The sequence below is a fragment of the Malus sylvestris genome, chromosome 15 (assembly GCF_916048215.2).
Source record: "Malus sylvestris chromosome 15, drMalSylv7.2, whole genome shotgun sequence".
Lineage (NCBI taxonomy): Eukaryota > Viridiplantae > Streptophyta > Magnoliopsida > Rosales > Rosaceae > Malus > Malus sylvestris.
Genome location: NC_062274.1, coordinates 10,771,192 through 10,795,329, shown reverse-complemented (window position 1 = coordinate 10,795,329; position 24,138 = coordinate 10,771,192). Strand labels below are relative to the sequence as shown.

General features: G+C 35.8%; 2 protein-coding genes and 1 long non-coding RNA gene across 3 annotated transcripts; 2 read left to right on the top strand and 1 right to left on the bottom strand.

Annotated features, from left to right (window-relative positions):
• Window positions 1–1,892: 1,892 nt before the first annotated feature.
• LOC126602313 (UDP-glycosyltransferase 74F2-like) lies at window positions 1,893–23,528 on the top strand. The gene is made up of 3 exons (XM_050269145.1): window positions 1,893–1,973; window positions 21,103–21,711; window positions 22,631–23,528. The coding sequence occupies exons 1-3, from the start codon at window positions 1,944–1,946 to the stop codon at window positions 23,402–23,404; spliced, it is 1,413 nt and encodes a 470-aa protein (XP_050125102.1). The 5' UTR covers window positions 1,893–1,943; the 3' UTR covers window positions 23,405–23,528.
• On the top strand, window positions 1,944–3,967 carry LOC126602312 (UDP-glycosyltransferase 74F2-like). Its single transcript, XM_050269144.1, has 2 exons — window positions 1,944–2,582; window positions 3,009–3,967. The coding sequence occupies exons 1-2, from the start codon at window positions 1,944–1,946 to the stop codon at window positions 3,780–3,782; spliced, it is 1,413 nt and encodes a 470-aa protein (XP_050125101.1). The 3' UTR covers window positions 3,783–3,967.
• Window positions 8,265–10,343, bottom strand: LOC126602327 (uncharacterized). Its single transcript, XR_007616076.1, has 3 exons — window positions 9,802–10,343; window positions 9,579–9,696; window positions 8,265–8,552 (listed from the first exon to the last, which is right to left on the bottom strand). It is a non-coding gene; the product is annotated as an uncharacterized LOC126602327 (long non-coding RNA).
• Window positions 23,529–24,138: the final 610 nt, after the last annotated feature.

Sequence of the window (24,138 nt, the reverse complement as noted above, 5' to 3'; positions counted from 1 at the left end):
CTAACAATAATATAGTTCAAATTTACCTTTAGAGAGAATCGAACCTAAGATCTCCCATTTACAAGTGAAGAATAATATCACTAGACCGTAATACTAATTGGCAGCCACTGGAATAAATTAGTTTCAAACTTTCGATTAAAAGGCTTAAAATATTTGACAATTTAATAAAGCAAAATCAACTTCCATGAACCATTACAAATCTCTTTTATTTTATTTATCAAATATTTTAAGTCTTTAAATCTAAATTAATATAATATTTTGCCTAATATGCCTTTGATTCTCATATGTTCTCAAGATGAGAACCTTAAGAGAGCAGGACTGTAAGTAACTATAGTGACTGTGTACTCGTGTTATGTAAATTTGTCTTCTCAAATCAAAGAAAAACACTTAAAACTAATAAATTATCGCAAGCACTACCAATTACATATATGATTATCTTGTTTTAAAGTAATACAGTGTTCATCCACTAGATGATTGTTATGCACTCATGAACGCACTCCCCAATTACAGATATGATTATCTTGTTTTAAAGTAATACACTGTTCATCCACTAGATGATTGTTATGTAGTGTCATCAGTTGAAAAATATAATCTATCCTCCTTCAAACCTGATCATATACACTATTATATATATATATTGGCCAAATGGACTTTCATATATTGTTATTTAGTGAGTTGTGTCTATCGATTGAAAGTTGAAACCAAACAAAGTGTTAATTGAATTTAGATGTATGTATTTGTACTGTACTTTATCATTACATATCGTTTCAATAAAAAATAAAATATCACTCGGAAATAAATTCATACGTAATATTATATTATTAAATTAAAACGGGACAATGACTATAAACAAGTTTATCATAACAAACTCCCACTTAATGGGTTACAAGCTAGAAAGTTTGAGATTTAGTTACATATTCAAGAGGCGTTTTTCAAAGTCCACGTTATGGACGGACCACATGTCCTTGGCATTTTCTAATTATTGAATAGGGCTAATGAAGAATGGTGATTGCTTGAATTTGAAAGGTTGGACCAATGGCCTTAAATAGCACCCAATCTAGTTAGTAGCTTGTACTTAAGACTCGGCTCGATATCATCGATCTTATTCACCTACGGACGTGTCCGCATTGTCATTGTCATCCATGTCATTATTATTATTTCTTTACATAACTTTCGATACACATTTTGTACGGTTTTAGTAATACATTTCAGTAATCTGAACCGTCTATTAAAATCATTAAGGCATTCATTTGTAGTAAAGAAAATGAAAAAATACGGCTCTACAAATAATCCTAAACCTTTAATCCAAAGCATAGTTTCAAATTTGCGTGATTTTAGTAGACATGATCTTGAAGAAAATACCTAAAAGATAGACTGTTCAAATCGTTGAAATACATTACGGATTTGGCTCCACAAAAACAAGTATAAAAAATTATAAAAAAATTAATGGTGTCACTGATCCGTTTGCATAGATAAAATGCTAAAAACGAATAAAGATGTTGGGAAAGGATTTCAATGAATAAAACCTAAAGTCGTCCTATTACGTGGGATTGGGATAAAATAAGAATGTTGGGAAAGGGTTTCAATGAATAAAACCTACCGGTCATCCTATTGCTGTTGGGAAAGGGTTTCAATGAATAAAACCTAACGGTCATCCTATTGCATGGAATAGGGTTAAAACGCAAAAAATAAGTAAAAGTGTTGAATTTTATCACTAAATATTTATTTTTAGTATAAACAATATTTTACATTTTTAATCTCCTACATAATAAAATTCGTACATCTTTGACGTGAAACTCTACCCTCCAATACTTGATTCACTAGATATTTGAATAATTGACTATTTGGTGTTCTATAGATTGTATATATATGCTTACCATTTAAACATTGCTTGGGTCGTCCAAATTAAGAGAGAGAGAGAGAGAGAGAGAGAGAGAGATCAAATGGAAGGTGATAAAGGTTATAGAGCTCACCTGTTGGCAGTTCCTTATCCTGCTCAAGGTCACATAAACCCGTTGCTCCAATTCTGCAAGCGCGTTTCCTCTAAGGGCAAGGGCATCAAAGTGACTCTAGCCAACACCGTCTTCATCGCCAACTCGTTGCAGAGCACATCATCGGGCTCCGTCTACTTCGACACCATCTCCGATGGCTACGACGAAGGCGGCTTTGCTCAAGCTGGGAGCGTCGCCGACTATCTATCCCGGATGGAAGCCGTGGGATCCAAAACCCTAGCCGAGCTCATTAAAAAGCACCAAAACTCACCCCAACCTATAGATTGCATTGTTTACGATCCCTTTTTACCTTGGGCTTTGGAAGTAGCCAAACAATTTGGTATGCTTGCCTGTGCCTTTTTTACTCAAACATGCACGGTTAATTACACTTACTATCTCCAGCATCATGGGAAACTGACGATTTCTTCTGTTCCGGGGTTGCATGACGTGCTTGAGCCTCGAGATTTCCCGTCCTTCATTTCTGTCCCGGGCTCGTTTCCAGCTTACTTTGAGATGGTGTTGAACCAATTTTCTAACACCCACAAAGCTGATTTCATTTTTGCAAATACTTTCTACAAGTTAGAGCAAGAGGTACGTCTCGCTCTATAATATTTTTAATTTTTAGTTTTCACTTGTTTGGTAATTGTTTCTAAGTGAAAACCAAGATAAGCCAAAATATTGAAAAGTCGTATATAAAACTAGTTTTATTTATTTATTTTAAATTGAAAACAGTTATCAAACAAGTTTCTAATTTTTAATACACGTGAAACTATAAATGAAATATAAATATCAGATGATCGTTGATTAACTAGTAATTCTATTTACCAACTAGTAATTCTATTTACCCACATGATATGTCGTGACATAAATTTGTCAGGAGTGTGACCCTTTTGTATGCCTAAATATCATTATTCAAAATCATTATTGTTACTAAGTTTTTTTTTTGGTGGTAGATCAATATATAATTGATTTGTCAAAGTAACTAATATGTAATATGAAATAATTATGCTAGGACAGGCGGTGGATTCCATGTCAAAAGATTGTCCAAATTTGTTGACAATAGGGCCAACAATTCCATCTTCTTACTTGGACAATAGCATCAAAGACGACAAGGATTACGGGGTCCATCTTTTCAAGTCCGACTCGACCTGCACAGACTGGCTCAACACCAAGCCCGCAGGCTCGGTTGTATACGTGGCCTTTGGTAGCATGGCCAATCTAAGTGACAAGCAGATGGAGGAGCTTGCATTTGGGCTGAAGGAAAGCGGCTTCCACTTCTTGTGGGTGGTTAGGCCTTCGGGGGAGGCAGAGCTTCCCTCCAAGTTTGTCGAAGAGACAAGTAATAGCGGTCAAGGGTTAGTAGTAAAATGGAGCCCTCAGTTGGAGGTGCTGTCGCATGCGGCGGTGGGATGTTTTTTCACACACGGCGGGTGGAATTCGACGATCGAGGCATTAAGCTTGGGAGTGCCAATGATTGCAATGCCGCAGTGGACCGACCAGCCTACTAATTCCAAGCTAGTTGAGGATGTTTGGAAGGTTGGTGTTAGAGTGAAGGTTTATGATCATGATCATGATGAGATAAACGATCGCGGTGAGAATGTTAATGGGATGGTAGGAAGAGAAGAGTTTAAGCGTTGCATTAGGAAAGTGATGGAAGATGAGGAGGATGGGATTGAAATGAAAAAGAATGCAAAGAAATGGAGGGAGTTGGCAATAGAGGCTGTGAGTGACGGTGGCACTTCGGACAAAAACATCCAAGAATTCGTGTCCAAATTGACAACCGCAGCCTAAACCCTACAATCTATTTATATTCTTCTCACATGTCAGTGAGAAGTTTTATATTCAATAAAAGCGACGATTTTAATATTTGATTTCTGTTAATGTGCTATCAAACATATTGTTGCTTTTAAAATGCATGTGAATAGCCATGTAAATAAAAGGGGTGGAAAGCCATGCATGGGTGCGACACTTACCAACTAGTCTCTCAACTACTGCTCTTCGCCAGCGGCATAAGATGGATTGTATAGGCCGAAACCGGTCGAGTGAGTGAGTGAGAGAGAATTAGCCATGCAATATGTATGCTTGGCCATGGGGGTATGATTTCCTTCTAGATATATACATACATACATACATATATATATATATATATATATATGTAAATATATAAAAGGAAATACACAAATAATCCGCAAAAGTTGACTGGATCGGAAGCAGTCCCTCCTCCCAGAATTGGATCCCTTCCGAGGCAACTCCTCGGGATCCTCTAACGTGGGCCGTTGGATTTTAATCCAACGGCTACAAATAGGGGGCTTTAATCCAACGGCTACAAATAGGGGGCCCCTCTAAAGTTATAATGATTGTAGCCGTTAGATAAAATTTCAATGGTCCAGATGGACCGGTCAGGAGGGTCCCCACCCTATGCTCAGGAGGGGATCTGGTTTCGGTGTGGCAGACTACACCGTCACGGCAAGTGAAAATATGATAGAGAAGCTAACATATGATTTGTTTGGAAGTGTTTTCAAAATGGTTGAAAACGTTTTTAAAGAAAATATGTTTTGGTTTCAAAAGCACTTCAAGTGTTTTTTCAAGATTCACTTGCATTTTTTTAGGATTGGTTCCAAAAATATTTGTACAAAAAATACTTTCAGTTATTTTAATAGTACTTTTAAACAAGCTCATATATTCTTGTATCATTAACATGAGATGAGACGCTAGAGTCTTGCTCTCTTAAAATCCTCATTTTAAGGACATGTAAGGACCAAATGCATTTTTTTTAACAAACGATATCATCTAAACTAAGGGGTGGGGGTAGGCTTGGCCTCATAATTAGGGATAGACAACGGTTATGGCAGGCGGGTAACCGCGGTTATTTATCCATAACTGTTTATTCTCATACCCACATAACCGTTTACCCGTTGGGTAATTGTCTAACTGTTATACCCATACCCATAACCATTTATAAATGGTTAACCATATCCATAACTGTGTACCCATTTAATCGTAACCGTTTATTACCCGTTTACCCATTTATCATTTTTTAACCCGTTTATCCTTTCTTTTTTTACCATTTACTCTTTTTTCACCCGTCTACGTGTTTTTTTAACAACTGGAAAATTAAAAAAGAAAAATTTGTCATAATTTTATTTTTCTAACAATTAAACACCGTTATACCATTGATGAGTCAATATTATACATTCATCATACATTTCTGCATTTTAATTTTTAAGTCCTTATACCATTGATGAGTCAATATTATACCATATACTTTACCTTAATCTTAGTATTAATTTATTGGTTATTTTGGTAGAATTTTGATCATTTGTTATGTATTTTCAATGTAGGACATTCGACTTCCTCTGGAGCAAAAAGTAACCAAACGGATGAATTTTGGAGTGATTCCAATTGGAGGATGTTCGTGAGCCTTTCAAGATGATTGTATCAAAATATCAGATTTTCTACCAAGTCGTTTGACCGTGACAATGAAATTAAGGCCTAACGCGCAGCTTTCCCAGATTGACATTTCTGGACATTTGGGGTATTTTAGAGGTCAAGATGACATATTTTGAAGAAGATTCCTTCTGATGATTTGTAGGGGACGTCTTCAGCTTTAAAAAAGAGACATTTTGGACCAAATCGGAGTTGATTTGGTCTGTCAAAAGACTAATTTTCTGAGAAATCTGAATTTCAGTTTAAATAGAAAACCTTTTATTTTATGTTTTATTATTTTATTATGTTTCCTAGTTTTATTCTAAGACATTTTAGGGTTTTATTTTGTATTAGTATAAATAAGATAGGATAAATAGCCAAAATGGTTCCTGAGATTTGCATAACTCATCACTTTGGTCCCTGAGATTCTAAATCAATAAAAGTGGTCCCTGAGATTGTCCACCATCCATCATTTTAGTCATTCCATTAAAAACTCTGTTAAATGTCCCGAAACTCTTGGCCTGAAGTTTGGGCAATTTTCAAAGTTTCGTAACTTAATCGTTTCTTAACCAAATTCGACCCATAATATATCAAAATGAAGATAGTAAAGTGTAGAATAAGATTATACCTATTTGAAAGCCCAAAGGTTGCTGGAGATGGCCGGAAAATAGCCTCAAAGTTGACTGGTCTGAGCGAAAACTGGAAAACTCGCCGGAAACTGGGCAAACTTTAAATATTCATAACTTCTTCAATACTCAACGAAATCAAGTGATTCAAAAATGAAAATCATACTTCTCAACGATACGAAAAGAATGGTACCTTTTTTGATTGCTAAATAGTCGTGGTTTAGCCGAAACACGGCTCGAAAGTGGATAACTCGAAACCAAGACAGCCACTTTCGAGCCGTTTTCAGGCCAAACCAAGGTGAGTTAGTAGTAAAAAAAAGGTACCATTCTCTTTGTCTCATTGAGAAGTATGATTTTTGTTTTTCAATCACTTGATTTTGTTGAATATTGAAGAAATTATGAACGTTTAAAGTTTACCTCGTTTCCGGCGAGTTTTCAAGTTTTCCCTCGGATCAGTCAACTTTGAGGCTATTTTCCGGCCATTTCCGGAAACCATTGGGCTTCCAAATGGATATGATCTTATTCTACACTTTCATATCTTCATTTTGATATATTATGGGTCGAATTTGGTTAAGAAACGATTGAGTTATGAAGCTTTGAAAATTGCCCAAATTTCTGGCCAAGAGCTCTGAGACACTTAACGGAAGTACCAAAATGATGGATGGTGGACAATCTCAGGGACCACCTTTATTGATTTGGAATCTCAGGGACCAAAGTGATGAGTTATGCAAATCTCAGGGACCATTTTGGCTATTTAGCCAATAAGATATTTAGCCATTAGGGTTAAAGGAGAAGGAGAACGCACTATTTTGGAGCTTTCAAGTTTATTTTTAAGGTGTTTTCTATCCATGTTCTTAATAATATTTTGTTTTATGATTATTCATAACTAGTTTCGTTTGCTAGGGCGAGGTCACAAGCCTTAGCAAGAATATGTAGTTTCTTTTCAATTTACTTATGATATTATGCATGCAAGTTTTGAATTATTAATCACTGTGTTTTAAACTATCTAATTGTCTTGATGGTTGGCTACCATTAGGATATTTAGAAAAGTAATTTGATGCAATTTTGGTGGAGGGTTGTCCCTGGAATTGGCGCTGGCTTCTTGTGATTAATATGTGTAACTACTTAGGATGGACGACACATCTTAAGGGTTATATGGTTTTTCAAAAGGATTTCACAAAACTTAATGAGTCTTGCATGTTCACATTCGATCTGGATGCCACGGACAGGTTGCATGTTAGATATACGTTATATGTTGGAGGTTTCAAGTAGGGCATACTTTAGGAAAACCTAACCTTCAAAATATGCATGTGTAATTCATAAGTAATTGGAAGAACTATATAGGATTGTTAAGGTGATAGCGAAACCCTAGTGCTAAAATTTATTTTCAAAACTATTTTATTTGGTTTTTTTTACTTTCCCAATTTATTTAATTGTTTTTAATTAAATTCGTTTTTAATATTTTAGGTCATTAAATCACCTTTTTCTAAATTTTGTTTTCAAATAATTAATTAAGATTTGGTTTTAATATAAATTATTCATTCAATCGCTGCGAAAAATGACATTGCTTGAGCTGCTATACTACGACAACCTCGTACTCTTACAAGTATTTTTAAATGTTTTTATCCCTACTTTTGCAGGTGCTAAAAATCCCTATCAAGAAATTGGTACCGTTGCGGGAGATTGTTTCAAATAATTTGTGTTTATCATATTCTTAGTTAATTATTTTTGTATATATCTTTTTATTTACTTGATTTTATTTTTATTTTTGTAGGCTTGTTAATTTTGAGAGCAATTCAATGATGGAGCCACTACCAGGACCACCTTTATGGGTTTCTTTCACAAAACAGGCCTTCTATGGATTTAAACCTACAATTTGTGCCCTTTGTTGTTCAAATACCCATGGAATTTTGCAATGCCCTGATAGGAAATATTTTCCAGACTATGTGAAGGAGCATATTAATATGAGGAACAAGTCACTTTGGCGTTGGAATGATCCCACTTTTGATTACTATGCTCCATATTTGAAAAAGCATCCTGGTTTTAGATGGGGAGGTACTCAACAACCTTTTGAGCAGCCTAATGTGCCACAAGATTCAAAGGAATGGTGTGTAATTCAGACACCCCAATGTGCAACGAGATATGAGTACATGCAGGAAAACGCCAGAATTGAAGAGCAATCTACCAGTTACTCGTGCCCAATGGAGGACAAAGCACATGCTGATCCTGAAATTCCCACAGAACCATTTACTGCCCAAGTTTATATGCCACACATACCACATCAAGAGGCTACAAAGAAACAAACGAGGCTGCCGGAATTCATCATAACTGACGTGTTGCAAGGGGTTGTTTATAACAAATCAGAATCTGGAAATTCACATGACAGCACATACACGGCATCAAATTTAAAGCAAATCTGGGCAGGTCAGGTCCATCCAGCAGGCTACATTCTACAACGGGAAGAAGAAAAAGCTTAACAGCAGCCCAATCTTTCGTCAAGACATTCAACCTATACAAAAATTGTGGGTATTAAATACAAGATTGAAGTTAGTTCAAGGGAAACACAAGCATCGATTGAGGGGATCCTATTTGATCACAAAGATTCATTCACATAGAAGGGCAAGTACAAAGAATTCAACCACTGATAAACAACAACTCATTCCATATCTACTGTTGCCGTATGATTCTATCAAGAAGTGGTTAACTCTAAGAGAACAAGTGACGTGATCACAAACCTCATTCCAATCCGTCTAGCTATTGACGTTAACTAAAACGCTTAGTGGGAGACAATCCAATTTTTCTAAACTCTTTTCTTTTTATTTTCGTCCATTTTATTTTCTTCCTTTTAGTCTATATCACAAAAATTAAAAATTAAAAAAAGAATCAGAAAACTGAAAACCACAAAAACAGCAATTTTTCTTTGGTAATCAGTATTTTATTCTAATTAGATTTTTAATGTGTGATCTTTGCAGGTTGCATTCGGAACTGATTCGGCCTAATCTCAACTAAATCTCAACTACGGGTGTGCAATCAACATTTATTCACCCCAGCACATTCATCATCCATTCTTCTACATGCATGGGATTAGGCAGCGCCGATACGAAGAAAAATATGAGTTGAGATTCGGCAATGCGTACCGTGGGGTTTGCTTGGAAGCTTCTACACTACTTGGATCCACTTACTTCACACTCTTTCCCATGAAATTAGTTTAGGGATCGTTCAACAATTTTCTAAGTACACGGTTCTACAATCGGGGATCCAAGTGTGCAAAAGGGTCCGCATATCGCAGATCAAATTTCATGCAAAATTTTGCTCAACATGCACCATCAGGAAACATGCACAAACACAAAGGAAAATTACGAGCAAGCAGAGATCATATTCATACACGGATACACAGGCCCAAAATCATACAGTTCATTATATTCAGCAATTTTAAACCAACATACGCATATAACACATTCACAGATCAAGCTAATTCCTGCTTGAATGTAAAAAAAAAAAAAAAAAAAAAAAAAAAAAGAGGGCATATATATACCTTATAATCTCGGATCCGCAGGTTTTTGATATCTCCGCTCCCAATTTTGACCGTTGGATCTATGATTTTCCGTCATTCCTTCATTTTTCACGGTCTCTTCATTTACCAAAAGAGATTCCTACCACATGACACAAACATGCAAGAGAGATTAGTATCGATTTTGCTCTGATTCTAAGTCACAAGAAGAAATTGAGAAGAAATGGGGGAAATGATGGCGGCATACCTCTGTGGCGTCGGAATGGTACAGGAAATCTGCTGAGAATCAACGAAGATGAGAGAACAGGGGCTGGGGAGGAGTTGAGATTAAGTTTGGGGGTTGTGGCTCGGATCTGAGAGTTCTAGAGAGGAAGCTTTGGTTTTGATTGCAGCAACCAAGGTTTTTATGAAAGGAAGAGCAATGAAAGAAAATGAGTGGAGGAGCGTTCGGCTCTGGGCTCGCGGTATGGCGATGGCAGACAAAGGCATGTATATTACCTGGGTTCTCGATGAAATGGGCTGGTGCATTCTTTGTTTACGTGGGCTCTTCATGGCTTTTTGTTCGGCCATCAAATTATCAAGCAGCAAGTTTCTACTTCCAGCCCAGGTGTTGTTGTTCCTTTTCTTTTCGTTTTTGTTATTTATTCTTGTTATTTTTTATTTTTTATATATTTTTTAATCTTTTGTCGACTGTTTGTTTCTTTGATTAGTTAGTTGTTTTTGTCGGTCATTTTTCTTTATTCTTTCTTTATGTGTTTCTTTTTCCACACCTTGAGAACAGGGGCTGGGGAGGAGTTGAGATTAAGTTTGGGGGTGGGAAATAGATTTTTAGATTTTTAATTTTTGAGTTGAATTAAAAAATAAAAAATTTCATTTTTTTAGTTAATATCCATAGATTACTTTAACGTTATAACAAATGGACAAAAGCCTTACGCGCCCACGATGAAGGGGGGGGCTTTGGCCGAAGAACCTCCGATGCCAAAGTTAGAATTTTAGAGAGAAATAGTGTTTAGAGTGTTTTGGAATTTTTGCAAGAGATTTGGAATGAGTGTTTGGTAAAAATGGGTGACTATTTATAGGACCAAATTGGTCCACATCTTCAAGAAATGGCCGGCCCTTTTCTTTGTGCTTTGGGATGAATTTTGTGGTTTTATTAGCCACTTTATTGGCTAATAAAATATAATAGAAATAAATGGGAAGTTACCCAATTGAATGACTAGCATTATTTGGCTAATAAAGTGGAAGAAATTTGAAAAGGTGTGGAGCAAAGAGAGGGAATGTGGCCGGTCTACTAGGTGGGATTTTAGGGTTTATTTTAGGTTTAATTAGCCAATTAATTGGCTAATTAAATATGAAAGGAAATGTTTTAGTATTTATGGTATTGATTGGCTAATTTAAAAGGGAAGGAAAGGTGGAAAAGGTAGAAAAAGGTGATGGAATAGGCTTTGAATGGGGTAGCCGGCCCTATATCATTTTTTAGGTTTGAGTGGATGTTTCAAATTGATAATTAAGGGATGATTTTAGGAGATATGGGAAGAATATATTATTTAGATAATTAATTAACTAAATAATATATTAGGGAAATTAAGTTTTGGAAATAATTACCTAAAATAAGATAATTTGGAATTGGTTACCTCTTTTGGAGCATTTTTGAATTGGTTGAGGATGATTACCCACTACTTGCGCGTAGGAATCCCGGTATGCCTCAAGGGTATTTTTGTCCTCTTCCGTTCAAAAGTCCACGTGTCGCCTAGCGAATATTTTTGGCTCCACAATGGACATGATGAAAGTTAATCCCATAGTAGAGTCTTTTCTATTTATTGTTGCTTAGACACTAATTCATGAGTTATACTTTGAAAATTTGCACATTCACATCAACATGGTTTGTGGGGAGTGAAATTGCAACACTTACTTTTAGTCTAAGTTTAATTTTAATTTTTGTTTTAAGTAAAGTGAGTTCTTGTTATAAATAAAGTAATAATTGTTCCACCTGAGACTTTGCTTAGTAACCGGGCCAATCCTGCCTAATCAGTAGTGATTCTTGAGTCAAACGGTAGAGTTTTGGCATGGAGTAGGGTGGTTAGTTGGTTTCGTAGCTTTTTAAGCTCAAGTAAGTAAAGTCCTTAGGGGTGTTCTACACCTAGTGCCCTAAAGCCTTAGTGGTTTGGGAGTCATTGACCTAAAACTCGCTACATGGGTTGGATCGAAAGTTTAAGTGAACCAACATTGCACGACTACTACTGTTACTAGAAAAATAAAAATATAAAAAGAGATTCGAAAAAAAAAAGGAAAAAAAAGAGAAAAAAAATATTTGATATATATATATAGTTAGCACATGTGGAATAAAGAGGATGAAAAGTAAGAGTTTTAGTCAAGTCTCCTTAACTATGTTGATTTACTTTACACCAAAGGAAGTTCATGAATTCTTTTCTAATTGATTATAAATGGCTTAGACTCTATGGTGCGATTCGTTGGAACTTTTGGAAAGATGTTCTAATTTTTAACGTCTTCTATGGATTGCAACTTGAAAGTGAAATTTTGTCTCAGTTGAGTTTTAATAAAGTTTTTAAGTTTGTTAGCTTTTATTTTTGTTTTCTAGTTTTATTTTGCTTGACGACAAGCAAAAAGCTAAGTTTAGGGGTATTTTGATAGTCAATATTATACCATATACTTTACCCTAATCTTAGTATTAATTTATTGGTTATTTTGGTAGAATTTTGATACTTTGTTATGTATTTTCAATGTAAGACATTCGACTTCCTCTGGAGCAAAAAGTAACCAAACAGATGAATTTTGGAGTGATCCCAATTGGAGAATGTTCATGAGTCTTTCAAGATGATTGTATCAGAATTCCAGATTTTTCTACCTAGTCGTTTGACCATGGCAATGAAATTAAGGCCCAATGCACAGCTTTCCCATATTAACATTTATGGACATTTTGGGTATGTTGGAGGTCAAGATGTCATATTTTGAAGAATATTCCTTCTGATAATTTTTAGGGGACGTCTTCAGATTTAAAAAGAGACATTTTGAGACCAAATCGGAGTTAATTTGGTCCGTCAAAAGACTGATTTTCTGAGAAGTCCGAATTTTAGTTTAAATATGAAACCTTTTATTTTCTTTTTATTATTTTATTATGTTTCCTAGTTTTATTCTAAGACCTTTTAGGGTTTTATTTTTTATTAGTATAAATAAGATATTTAGCCATTAGGGTTAAAGGAGGAGGAGAACGTACTATTTTGGAGCTTTCAAGTTTATTTTCAGAATGTTTTCCATCTATGTTCTTAATAATATTTTGTTTTATGATTATTCGTAACTAGTTTCATTTGTTAGGACGAGGCCACGAGCCTTAGCAAGAATATGTAGTTTCTTTTTAATTTACTTATGATATTATACATGTAAGTTTTGAATTATTAATCAATGTGCTTTAAAGTATCTAATTGTCTCGATGATTGGTCACCATTAGGATATTTAGAAAAGTAATTTGATGCAATTCTAGCTGAGGGTTGTCCCTGGAATTGGCACTGACTTCTTGTGGTTAATATGTGTAACTACTTAGGATGGACGACACACCTTAAGGGTTGTATGGTTTTTCAAAGAATTTCACAAAACTTAATTAGTCTTGCATGTTCACATTCGATCTGGATGCCACGGACGGGTTGCATGTTAGATATACGTTCTATGTTGGAGGTTTCAAGTAGGGCATACTTTAGGAAAACCTAACCTTCAAAATATGCATGTGTAATTCATAAGTAATTGGAAGAACTACGTAGGATTGTTGTTAAGGTGACGGCGAAACCCTAGTGCTTAAATTTATTTTCAAAACTATTTTCTTTGGTTTACTTTACTTTCCCAATTTATTTAATTGTTTTTAATTAAATTCGTTTTTAATATTTTAGGTCATTAAATCACCTTTTTCTAAACTTTGTTTTCAAATAATTAATTAAGATTTGGTTTTAATATAAATTATTGATTCAATCCCTACAGAAAACGACCTTGCTTGAGCTGCTATACTACGACAATCTTGTACTCTTGCAAGTATTTTTATGTGTTTTTATTCCTACTTTTGCAGGTGGTAAAAATCCCTATCAACCATTCCAATAATTGAAATAATAATTTACGGACAATATTTTTAACTATTAACAATGAAGGTAATATAAAATTTGCTAAGTATTATTGGGTTATGAAAACTGTTAAAAGACAATATTCTTGGATTATTTAACTCAGAATGCAAAGTATATTAACATAATATATATAATGGACCATGAAATTTAAAGTGGCTAAGGAAAACTTCCCAGTGAGTCACCCATCATGGGATTGCTCTCGCGCGCTACTCGCTTAACTTCAGAGTTTCGATAGAACTCGAGACCAGTGAGCTCCTAAAAGACATCGTGCTAGGTAGGGATGAGAATATAAGAATCACTCATCTTGGCAATGTGGGATCTTACAATTAACCATTACAAATCTCTTTTATTTTTTATTTTTTTTATTATTGTTTTTATCAAACTGTCAAATATCTTTGAATCTAAACTAATATAATATTGTGGCTAATATGCATTTGGTTCTCACATGTTCTCAAAATGAGAACCTTAAAAGAGTAAGACTATAAGATGCTATCTTGAATGTGCACACGTGTCATATAAATTTGTCTTCTCAAATCAAAGAAAAACACTTAAAACTAATATTATTGTCACAATAGCACTACCAATTACATATATGATTATATTGTTTTCAAGTAAGGAAATCTTTAAGAGAAGGGATCCTCACTTTATTTTATTTTATTTTATTTTATTTATAAAAATAGGGATTAATTGTGGGATCCACATAACATCGAACTATAATAATCCGAACTGTCTATTTTTCAAGTTACACCCCATATATCATCCTTGTAAAATATTAGCTAAATCGGAAATATTTAAGACATATAATTGTGTTCAAAGAAATTAACGAATACTTTGTTTTATAAGAAACCGTGAAATTTTATCTTGATAATTAAATAGGCAAATGATTTCGGATTGATTTGAATTTTTGCAAGGATGAAAAATGAATCGAGACTTACAAAATAAACGGTTCGGATCGTTAAAGTTCGATGTGAAGTGAACCTCACATCTAATCCCTATTTAAAAAAAAAATAGAAACCCCTTTGCATAAAAGACCTGTTCAAGTAATACACTGTTCATCCGCTAGATTATTATGTAGTGTCATCAGTTGAAAAATAGAATCTCTCCTTCTCCAAACCGATCATATACGCTGCTATTATTATTATTATTATTATTATATATTCGCCAAATGGACTTTCATGTACCATTAAAGCCTGAAAAGTATGGTCATGCTTATGAAGAGATTTTTCAATGTGCTTGGTACACATGATGGTACACCACATGTCATTAACAAATGATAGGACATGTGTGCTAAAAAATTAATAACTTAAAAAATAAAATTTTCCATCATTTATATTAAAATACGTGATGTACCACTTCTGTTTTCGTAAAGATTGATTCGTCATGAAATAGAATCAAAAGAGCTGGTCTTTTGCATGAAAACTTGACTCTTTTTTTTTGGCGAACGCATGAAAACTTGACTTTCTTGTTCTAACTTAGACATCATCTTAAATTGTGACACATTAATGGAATGAGACCTTACATAGACTTATATGTAAGTTGAGTTATTCCCTATATTACCAATTATTTTTAGTTTTATAAAAGAACCTTAACTTCTTCATGGTATCAGAGTAGATTGTCCCACGTGTGAAGTCAAACAGTCACACACGTTCCACGTCATCCCGTTGTGTTATCCACGTGTTATGCTTGAAAATTCGCCACATGTGAAGGAGCGTGTTGAGAATGAGACACATATTGATGGGAGGAGAGACTTTGCATAAACTTATAAGTTAAGCTACATCCTACATTGCCAATTAATTTTATAGTGGAACGTCAACTTCTTCACAAACATATATTAAGTTTAGTGAGTTGTGTCTATCGATTGAAAGTTCAAACCAAACAAAGTGTTAATTGAGTTTAAACGTATGTATTTGTACTTTAGTTTATCATTACATGTCGTTTCAATGAAAAAATATAATATCACTCGGAAATAAATTTATACGTAACATTATATTATTAAATTAAAACGGGAAAATGACTAGAAACACGTTTATCATCACAAGCTCCCACTTAATGGGTTACAAGCTAGAAACATTGAGAAGGCGTTTTTCAAAGCCCACGTTATGGACGGACCACATGTCCTTTGCATTTTCTAATTATTGAATTTTGATTTGTTTATTTATATGGATCTCCCAAGTCGGCAAATGGAATATCTCTAGCTTAAATATGATTAATGAGTCAAGAACCAATTAAAATAGGGCTAATGAAGAATGGTGATTGCTTGAAGTTGAACGGTAGGACCAATGGCCTTTAAATAGCACCCAAATCTAGTTAGTAGCTTGTCCTTAAGACTGGGCTCGGTATCATCGATCTTATTCACCTACGGACATGTCCGCATTGTCATTGTCATCCATCTCATAATTTTTTTTACATAACTTTTGATAAACATTTTATACGGTTTTCGTAATACATTTCAGTAATCCAAATCGTCTATTAAAATCATTAAGACTATTTGTAGTAAAGAAAATGAACAAATACGGCTCTACAAAGAACCCTAAACCCTTAATCCAAAACACGGTTTTAAATTTGGGTGATTTTAACAGATATGATCTTTGAGAAAATACCTAAAAGATAGACGGTTCAAATCATTGAAAAATATTACGGATTTGGCTCCTCAAAAACATATGTAAAAAATTGTAAAAAAAAATTGGTGTCATTGATCTGTCTGCATAGATAAAATGCAAACAAACGAATAAAGATGTTGGGAAGGGATTTCAATGAATAAAACCTAAAGTCGTCATATTACGTGGGATTGGGATAAAATAGGGTGCGTTTGGTACGCAGACGGGACGGGACGAATGTGTAATTTTTGAAAAAGACATGGGGTATATTTGTCTTAAAATGGTAAAACATTGTGTTCCACATACGTGGAACAAACCCGTTCCAGGGGGGAGGTGGAACGCAAAAACACCCAAAATTTGTCCCGTGGAACAGCTCGTTCCACCCATTTTTGGCGCACCAAACGCGGGACGGAACGCCTCGTCCCGTTCCGTCCCGTCCCGTCCCACGTACCAAACGCACCCATAAGGATGCTGGCCCGAAAGGGTTTCAATGAATAAAACCTAACGGTCATCCTATTGCATGGAATAGGGTTTTTTTTTTTTAAACAAAAAAATTTAATAAAAGTGTTGAATTTTATCACTAAATATTTATTTTTAGTATAAACGATATTTTACATTTTTAATCTCGTACATAATAAAATTCGTACATCTTCGACGTGGAACTCTACCCTCCAATACTTGATTCACTAGATATTTGAATAATTGACTATTTGGTTTCTATTTGGTCTGCCTTGCCCAATATATATATTTCTATAGGACAAGGATTGTATGCCCTCCTTGTTCCCGTGCCCTCCCATATCATCCTGTTTGTGTGGTCACGGTTAAGTCACGTCAACATTTTATATTAATATTTATTTTTGTCTTATTATCTCTATAAAAAATAATATAAAATGTTGACGTGGCTTAACCGTGACCACACAAAACAGAAGGGCACAGGAGGGCATGGGAACAAAGAGGGCAGACAATCCTTGTCCATTTCTGCAACTTCGCATTTATTATCTCTTTTTCGAGGAATGGGCCTTCGTTACTACCAGGCAACTACAATGGCAATGGCATCCCCTTTTTCCTCTGTCTCTCTCTCAAATGGAAGGGGATGATCAAGACGTGGCATACTGTAAGCCAAAAGCAACCAAAATATGCTTCCAGGAATGGGCCCTCGTTACTACCATCAGGCAATGGCATCCCCCTTTTCCTTTGCCTCTCTCTCAAATGGAAGGGGATGATTAACACGTGACATAATGTAAACCAAAAGCAACCAGAAAATGCTTTAAATACTAGACTTCAAAGTGATAGGAAGAAGAAGCACGGATAATGGACATGTAGATATAAGAAACAATAAGAGAGAAATAAAATAATAACATGCATAGAAAAGAAAACCCACTTTCAGAGAGAGAGAGAGAAGTTACAACAGCCAGTGTGAGAGTTCATGAGAAAAACTATATATATAATAGGGGTGTGCTATCCACACACCCCTTTTTACTTCTCACACACCCCTTGTTGGTTTTTACCCTTTGATCTTCTTTAATTCATCCGATCCGACGGCCGAAAATTAAAAAGGTGTGTAAGAAGTAAAAAGGGGTCTGTGGATATCACACCCCATATAATAAACAATCACCAATTGTTGTACCTTGTGGATAAACACATTGGTTTTTGGACAAAAAAATGATAAAACAAATAGACTGCATGACAAAACAAATTGTTATAGTTGTTAGTGTTAACGACATAACAAAAGGTGAAATTAGTACAGAGGAAGAGAAAGAATTGGTAGAGAGAAACATGAGAGATTGTATTGATTGATTAGAAAAAATGTATACAACTGAACTTAAGGAAATGATAGCTATACAATCTCTTATATAGCCATATATCTCAATTACAATAATACCCTTCTAACTATATTTCTATTATATCAGTTATTACTCCCCCTCAAACTAAACTTGGAGTATCCAAGTGAAGTTTGAAATAGCCAAGTATTTGAGACTGATCTAGACAAATTCTAAAGCAACAAGAGAATGACACTCTTGACAAATTCTAAGGCACCAAGAGAATGACACTCTTGACAAATTCTAAGTAACAAGAGAATGACACTCTTGACAAATTCTAAGGCAACAAGAGAATGACACTCTTGACTGACAAATTCTAAGTAACAAGAGAATGACACTCTTGACAAATTCTAAGTAACAAGAGAATGACACTCTTGACAAATTCTAAGGCAACAAGAGAATGACACTCTTGACTGACAAATTCTAAGTAACAAGAGAATGACACTCTTGACAAATTCTAAGTAACAAGAGAATGACACTCTTGACAAATTCTAAAGCAACATGAAAATGACACTCTTGACAAATTCTATGGAATCAAAGAAAGAATTATACTTTCTTAACCATCAAGAAAGATTGACACTTTCTTGAAATCTTGTAATCCAACAAAAACACTAAATGAAACAGTAGTTTATCCCAGCAGCCACACCAACTTCTGCTCCCAATTCAGCTACTCCAAAAAATACTTCCTTATCATCCATTTCATCAAAGCCTTCGATTCCCATGGCCACAAGTATCTCCCAGTACACTCTCAGCTGCTCGCTTTAGCTCTCAAATTGTTACATGCAGTGGCATAACTACTACTTCACCAGGTGGCAGCCCCCTCTTGAATTTGATAAAGCACATCATTGTATACATCAACTCCTCAACTTCAGGAAATAGAGTTGTTGATTGAAAAGAATGAGCAACTATCTTTTTCCCAAGTTCCGAGACCTTAACCTCATCTGCAAGATCATGAACTGTACACTCCAAAACCCGAGTTGATGGGTTCCCTGCACGACACACAATGTGATTCCCAACTATCACATTATTCATTAATTTCAGCACATAATCCAAAAGACCAGTATCTCCAGTATGTTAAGCGAGCTGCATCTCACACATCTTGCCGGGTTAACCCTCTATGACCACTCTCTTTCTTTTCTTGTAATGTATTCACAATCACATCCGCTGCAAACTCGAGTCTTCTTGTAGGCCATCTGTTATCCATGTCACCTTGTTGAATACCCAAAGAAAACTCCAATTGGTAGGGCCATTTTACATAATCCAACAATATTCTTGAAATTGGGAGCACAACAGAAACACAAATACCCAAATCTTGAACAAGTATACTTCCAAAAGACAACACAAGCCACAACCAAGTAGTAGAGCTGTAATTCTTAACCAGCAACAAAAAACTTGAAAAACCCATAAAATATCCATTCTAATTGTTCAAGAATTCAGAGAAAAGGGACTGAAAACATAACCTTCACATGAAACTTTTGAGTTGGGTATTTCGACAAACACCTGGAGTGCACCCATGTCTGATCTTTCTTCCATACCAGAGAATAAAGAATTCACTGACCCATTTCTTCAAACAGTTGGAGTGCACAGAATTAGAACATAAAGAGCTTCCAATATTTGCAATCTTGAACAAACAAACACCACTAAAGAATTCAGAAAGTGATTTGAGTTGACCACCAAAAAGAAAGAACTATATCGAATACGCCTATGAATCCATGCACCGACTACCCAGCACTCAGGAAAGGCACTGACCTTCAGAATTTGAGTCTCTAATAACAACGGCATGCCAGATAGGGAAGGGCCGCGGAGAGCCAATTCCAGTGCAAAGTCCAATCCTAACAAAGAAAGATCGAATCTTTCACAAGCAACAACATCTGATCTTTTCTTGTTCATAATTTCTTGGCAACCAAACAGATGAACAAAGAAGGTTCCAAGCGACAAGAAAGAGAATATCTGACTGAGAAACCAAGCACAGATCCGATTGCGATAGTAATAAGCAACACCGACGACGCCCATATTTGCACCCAGAAACACCTCCTAGTCGTCTATTAGGGTGAATAACACGAAGATCAAAGAGGAATAAGCTCCAATCGAGTGAAAAAGCACCAAAATTCCAAAAACTTGGCCTCGACCCAGACCAAATTTCGAACACGATACTCTTAACGGACTGAAATAAGAGAAACCCAGATGAAAAATTGAGGTTCTTGATCCCAAGAATCCGAAAAAAAAACATTGAATAGGAGAATCTCTCACAGAGTTGGGGTGAAATCTCTCTCGGTGGTGAAATCTCAAAAGTATTCCTTCGAAACAGAAACTAATGGAAAATTGGAAAGAAACTAAGCTAGAAACAGATGAAAAATAATGAAAAATGGAACCACCAGAATCAATGGCGTGAGCTGGTGGCTCTGATACCATGTTAACTACATTGCAAAAGGTGAAATTAGTACAAAGGAAGAGAAAGAATCGGTAGAGAGAAACATGAGAGATTGTATTGATTGATTAAAGAAAATGTATACAATTGAACTTAAGGAAATGATAGCTATACAATCCCATATATAGCCATATATCTCAATTACAATAATACCCTTCTAACTATATTTCTATTATATCAGTTATTAGTTAGGAGTTAAATCCAGCCACATATTTTGTGGTGCAAAAAAGCAAAAATAAAATTATAAAAACTAATTGTTCCAAAAAAAGGGAAAAATGATTAAAAAATGTGCGTGGGTTTTGAAAAGCAAAGAACCACAGATGATGGAGAACGGCACCAGAAAGCAGAAAGGGCAAAATGGCCAACTAACTGCACGATTCCAGAAAAGGGCAAAAAATTACTCAGCAAGCGAGGGACAAAACCGGGTGGGCACTGTTAATGAACAGTAACCATCCTCTGAGCTTTAGTATATATAGAATATATATGCTTACCATTTAAACATTGCTTGGGTCGTCCAAATTAAGAGAGAGAGAGAGAGAGAGAGATCAAATGGAAGGTGATAAAGGTTATAGAGCTCACGTGTTGGCAGTTCCTTATCCTGCTCAAGGTCACATAAACCCGTTGCTCCAATTCTGCAAGCGCGTTTCCTCTAAGGGCAAGGGCATCAAAGTGACTCTAGCCAACACCGTCTTCATCGCCAACTCGTTGCAGCGCACATCATCGGGCTCCGTCTACTTCGATACCATCTCCGATGGCTACGACGAAGGCGGCTTTGCTCAAGCTGGGAGCGTCGCCGACTATCTATCCCGGATGGAAGCCGTGGGATCCAAAACCCTAGCCGAGCTCATTAAAAAGCACCAAAACTCACCCCAACCTATAGATTGCATTGTTTACGATCCCTTTTTACCTTGGGCTTTGGAAGTAGCCAAACAATTTGGTATGCTTGCCTGTGCCTTTTTTACTCAAACATGCACGGTTAATTACACTTACCATCTCCAGCATCATGGGAAACTGACGATTTCTTCTGTTCCGGGGTTGCATGACGTGCTTGAGCCTCGAGACTTCCCGTCCTTCATTTCTGTCCCGGGCTCATATCCAGCTTACTTTGAGATGGTGTTGAACCAATTTTCTAACACCCACAAAGCTGATTTCAATTTTGTCAATACTTTCTACAAGTTAGAGCAAGAGGTAAGTCTCGCTCTATAATATTTTTAATTTTTAGTTATCAGTGTTTGGGTATTGTTTCTAAGTGAAAACCAAAATAAGTGAAAATATTGAAAAGTCATATATAAAACTAGTTTTTTTTTTTTTAATTGAAAACAGTTATCAAACAAGTTTCTAATTTTTAATAAACGTGAAACTGGAAATGAAATATAATTATCAGATGATCATTGATTAACTAGTAATTCTATTTTTACCCACAAGAGTGATATGTCGTGACATCAATTTGTCAAGAGTGTGACTCTTTTGTATGCCTAAATACAAGGTTCTAAAAGACGATAGGCGCTAGTCGGGTGGCGGGTTGGGGCCTAGTGTCTAGGCAGGCTCCTAGGTGAACTAGACGGATTTAATTAAATCTATTATAATAGATTTAATTAAATCTATTATATATATAATTTCATCATAAAATACAAAATAGAATGACATATATGTTATTAGCTATTGGGACATAATGAAAACATGGGGAACAAGTTTATAATGTGTGTTCATTTAAGTATTTAACAAGTCTATTACAATTTAATGGAAAAAATAAAACGCAAAATGAAAGTTATATATTTTCTATCTAAGTGAATCACAATCTAGGCGAGTCTGGGCGTGCTAGGCGAGCGCCTAGGCGGGTGCGTCAATACGTCTAGGCGCCCTTTCTTAATTTTCAAATGCCTATACATTAATCGGGGCAGTGCCAGCCAACTAGTGCTTAGACAGGGTCTAGGCGGCGCTAGGAAGAGATTTTTAGAATAGTGCCTAAATATCATTATTCAAAATAATTTTTGTTAATGCTTATATTAAGTGAGTTTTTTGTTTGTTTTTGTTTTTGTGGTAGATCAGTATATAATTGATTTGTCAAGTAACTAATATGTAATATGAAATAATTATGCAAGTACAGGCGGTGGAATCCATGTCAAAAGATTGTCCAAACTTGTTGACAATAGGGCCAACAATTCCATCTTTTTACTTGGACAATAGCATCAAAGACGACAAGGATTACGGGGTCCATCTTTTCAAGTTCGACTCGACCTGCACAGACTGGCTCAACACCAAGCCAGCAGGCTCGGTTGTATACGTGGCGTTTGGTAGCATGGCCAATCTAAGTGACAAGCAGATGGAGGAGCTTGCATTTGGGCTGAAGGAAAGCGGCTTCCACTTCTTGTGGGTGGTTAGGCCTTCGGAGGAGGCAAAGCTTCCCTCCAAGTTTGTCGAAGAGACGAGTAATAGTGGTCAAGGGTTAGTAGTAAAATGGAGCCCTCAGTTGGAGGTGCTGTCGCATGCGGCGGTGGGATGTTTTTTCACACACGGCGGGTGGAATTCGACGATTGAGGCATTAAGCTTGGGAGTGCCAATGATTGCAATGCCGCAGTGGACCGACCAGCCTACTAATTCCAAGCTAGTTGAGGATGTTTGGAAGGTTGGTGTTAGAGTGAAGGTTTATGATCATGATAATGATGAGATAAACGATCGCGGTGAGAATGTTACTGGGGTGGTCGGAAGAGAAGAGTTTAAGCGTTGCATTAGGAAAGTGATGGAAGATGAGAAGGATGGGATTGAAATGAAAAAGAATGCAAAGAAATGGAGGGAGTTGGCAATAGAGGCTGTGAGTGACGGTGGCACTTCGGACAAAAACATCCAAGAATTCGTGTCCAAATTGACAACCGCAGCCTAAACCCTACAATCTATTTATATTCTTCTCACATTTCAGTGAGAAGTCTTATATTCGATAAAAGTGACGGTTTTAATATTTGATTTATGGTAATATGCTATCAAACATATTAATTGTTGCCTTTAAATTGCATGTGATTAGCCATGTAAATGAAAGGGGTGGAAAGCCATGCATGGGTGCGACACTTACCAACTAGTTTCTCAACTACTACTCTTTGCCAACGGCATAAGATTGGTGAGTTAAGTTGATTGTATAGGCCGAAACCGATCAAGTGAGTGAATGAGAGAGAATTAGCCATGCAATATTGTATGCTTGGCCATGGGGGTATGATTTCCTTCTAGATATATACATACATACATACATATATATGTATATGTATATATATGTATATATATAAAAGGAAATACACAAATAATCCGCAAAAGTCGATTGGATTGGAAGCAGTCCCTCCTCCCCCTCATGACTTGGAGCCTTGCAGGGTACGTACTGGCAAGTTGGCATACGAAGTTAGTGGTAGGTTAACACCCACTGTCCACAATTATTTCTTCAACTCTTGCTACATTGCTCGTGTATATTACAATTTTATTCGATATCCACGTGCTTCACTCGTGTGCAATAACCTTCATTTTTGGTTGTTGGCAAATTGAAAATAATATGAAGTACGTACGTAGGATGTAAGTGTTTGGTTGTTGACATATTGAATTCATGAAATGATGAAGTCTCTCATATAAATGGAT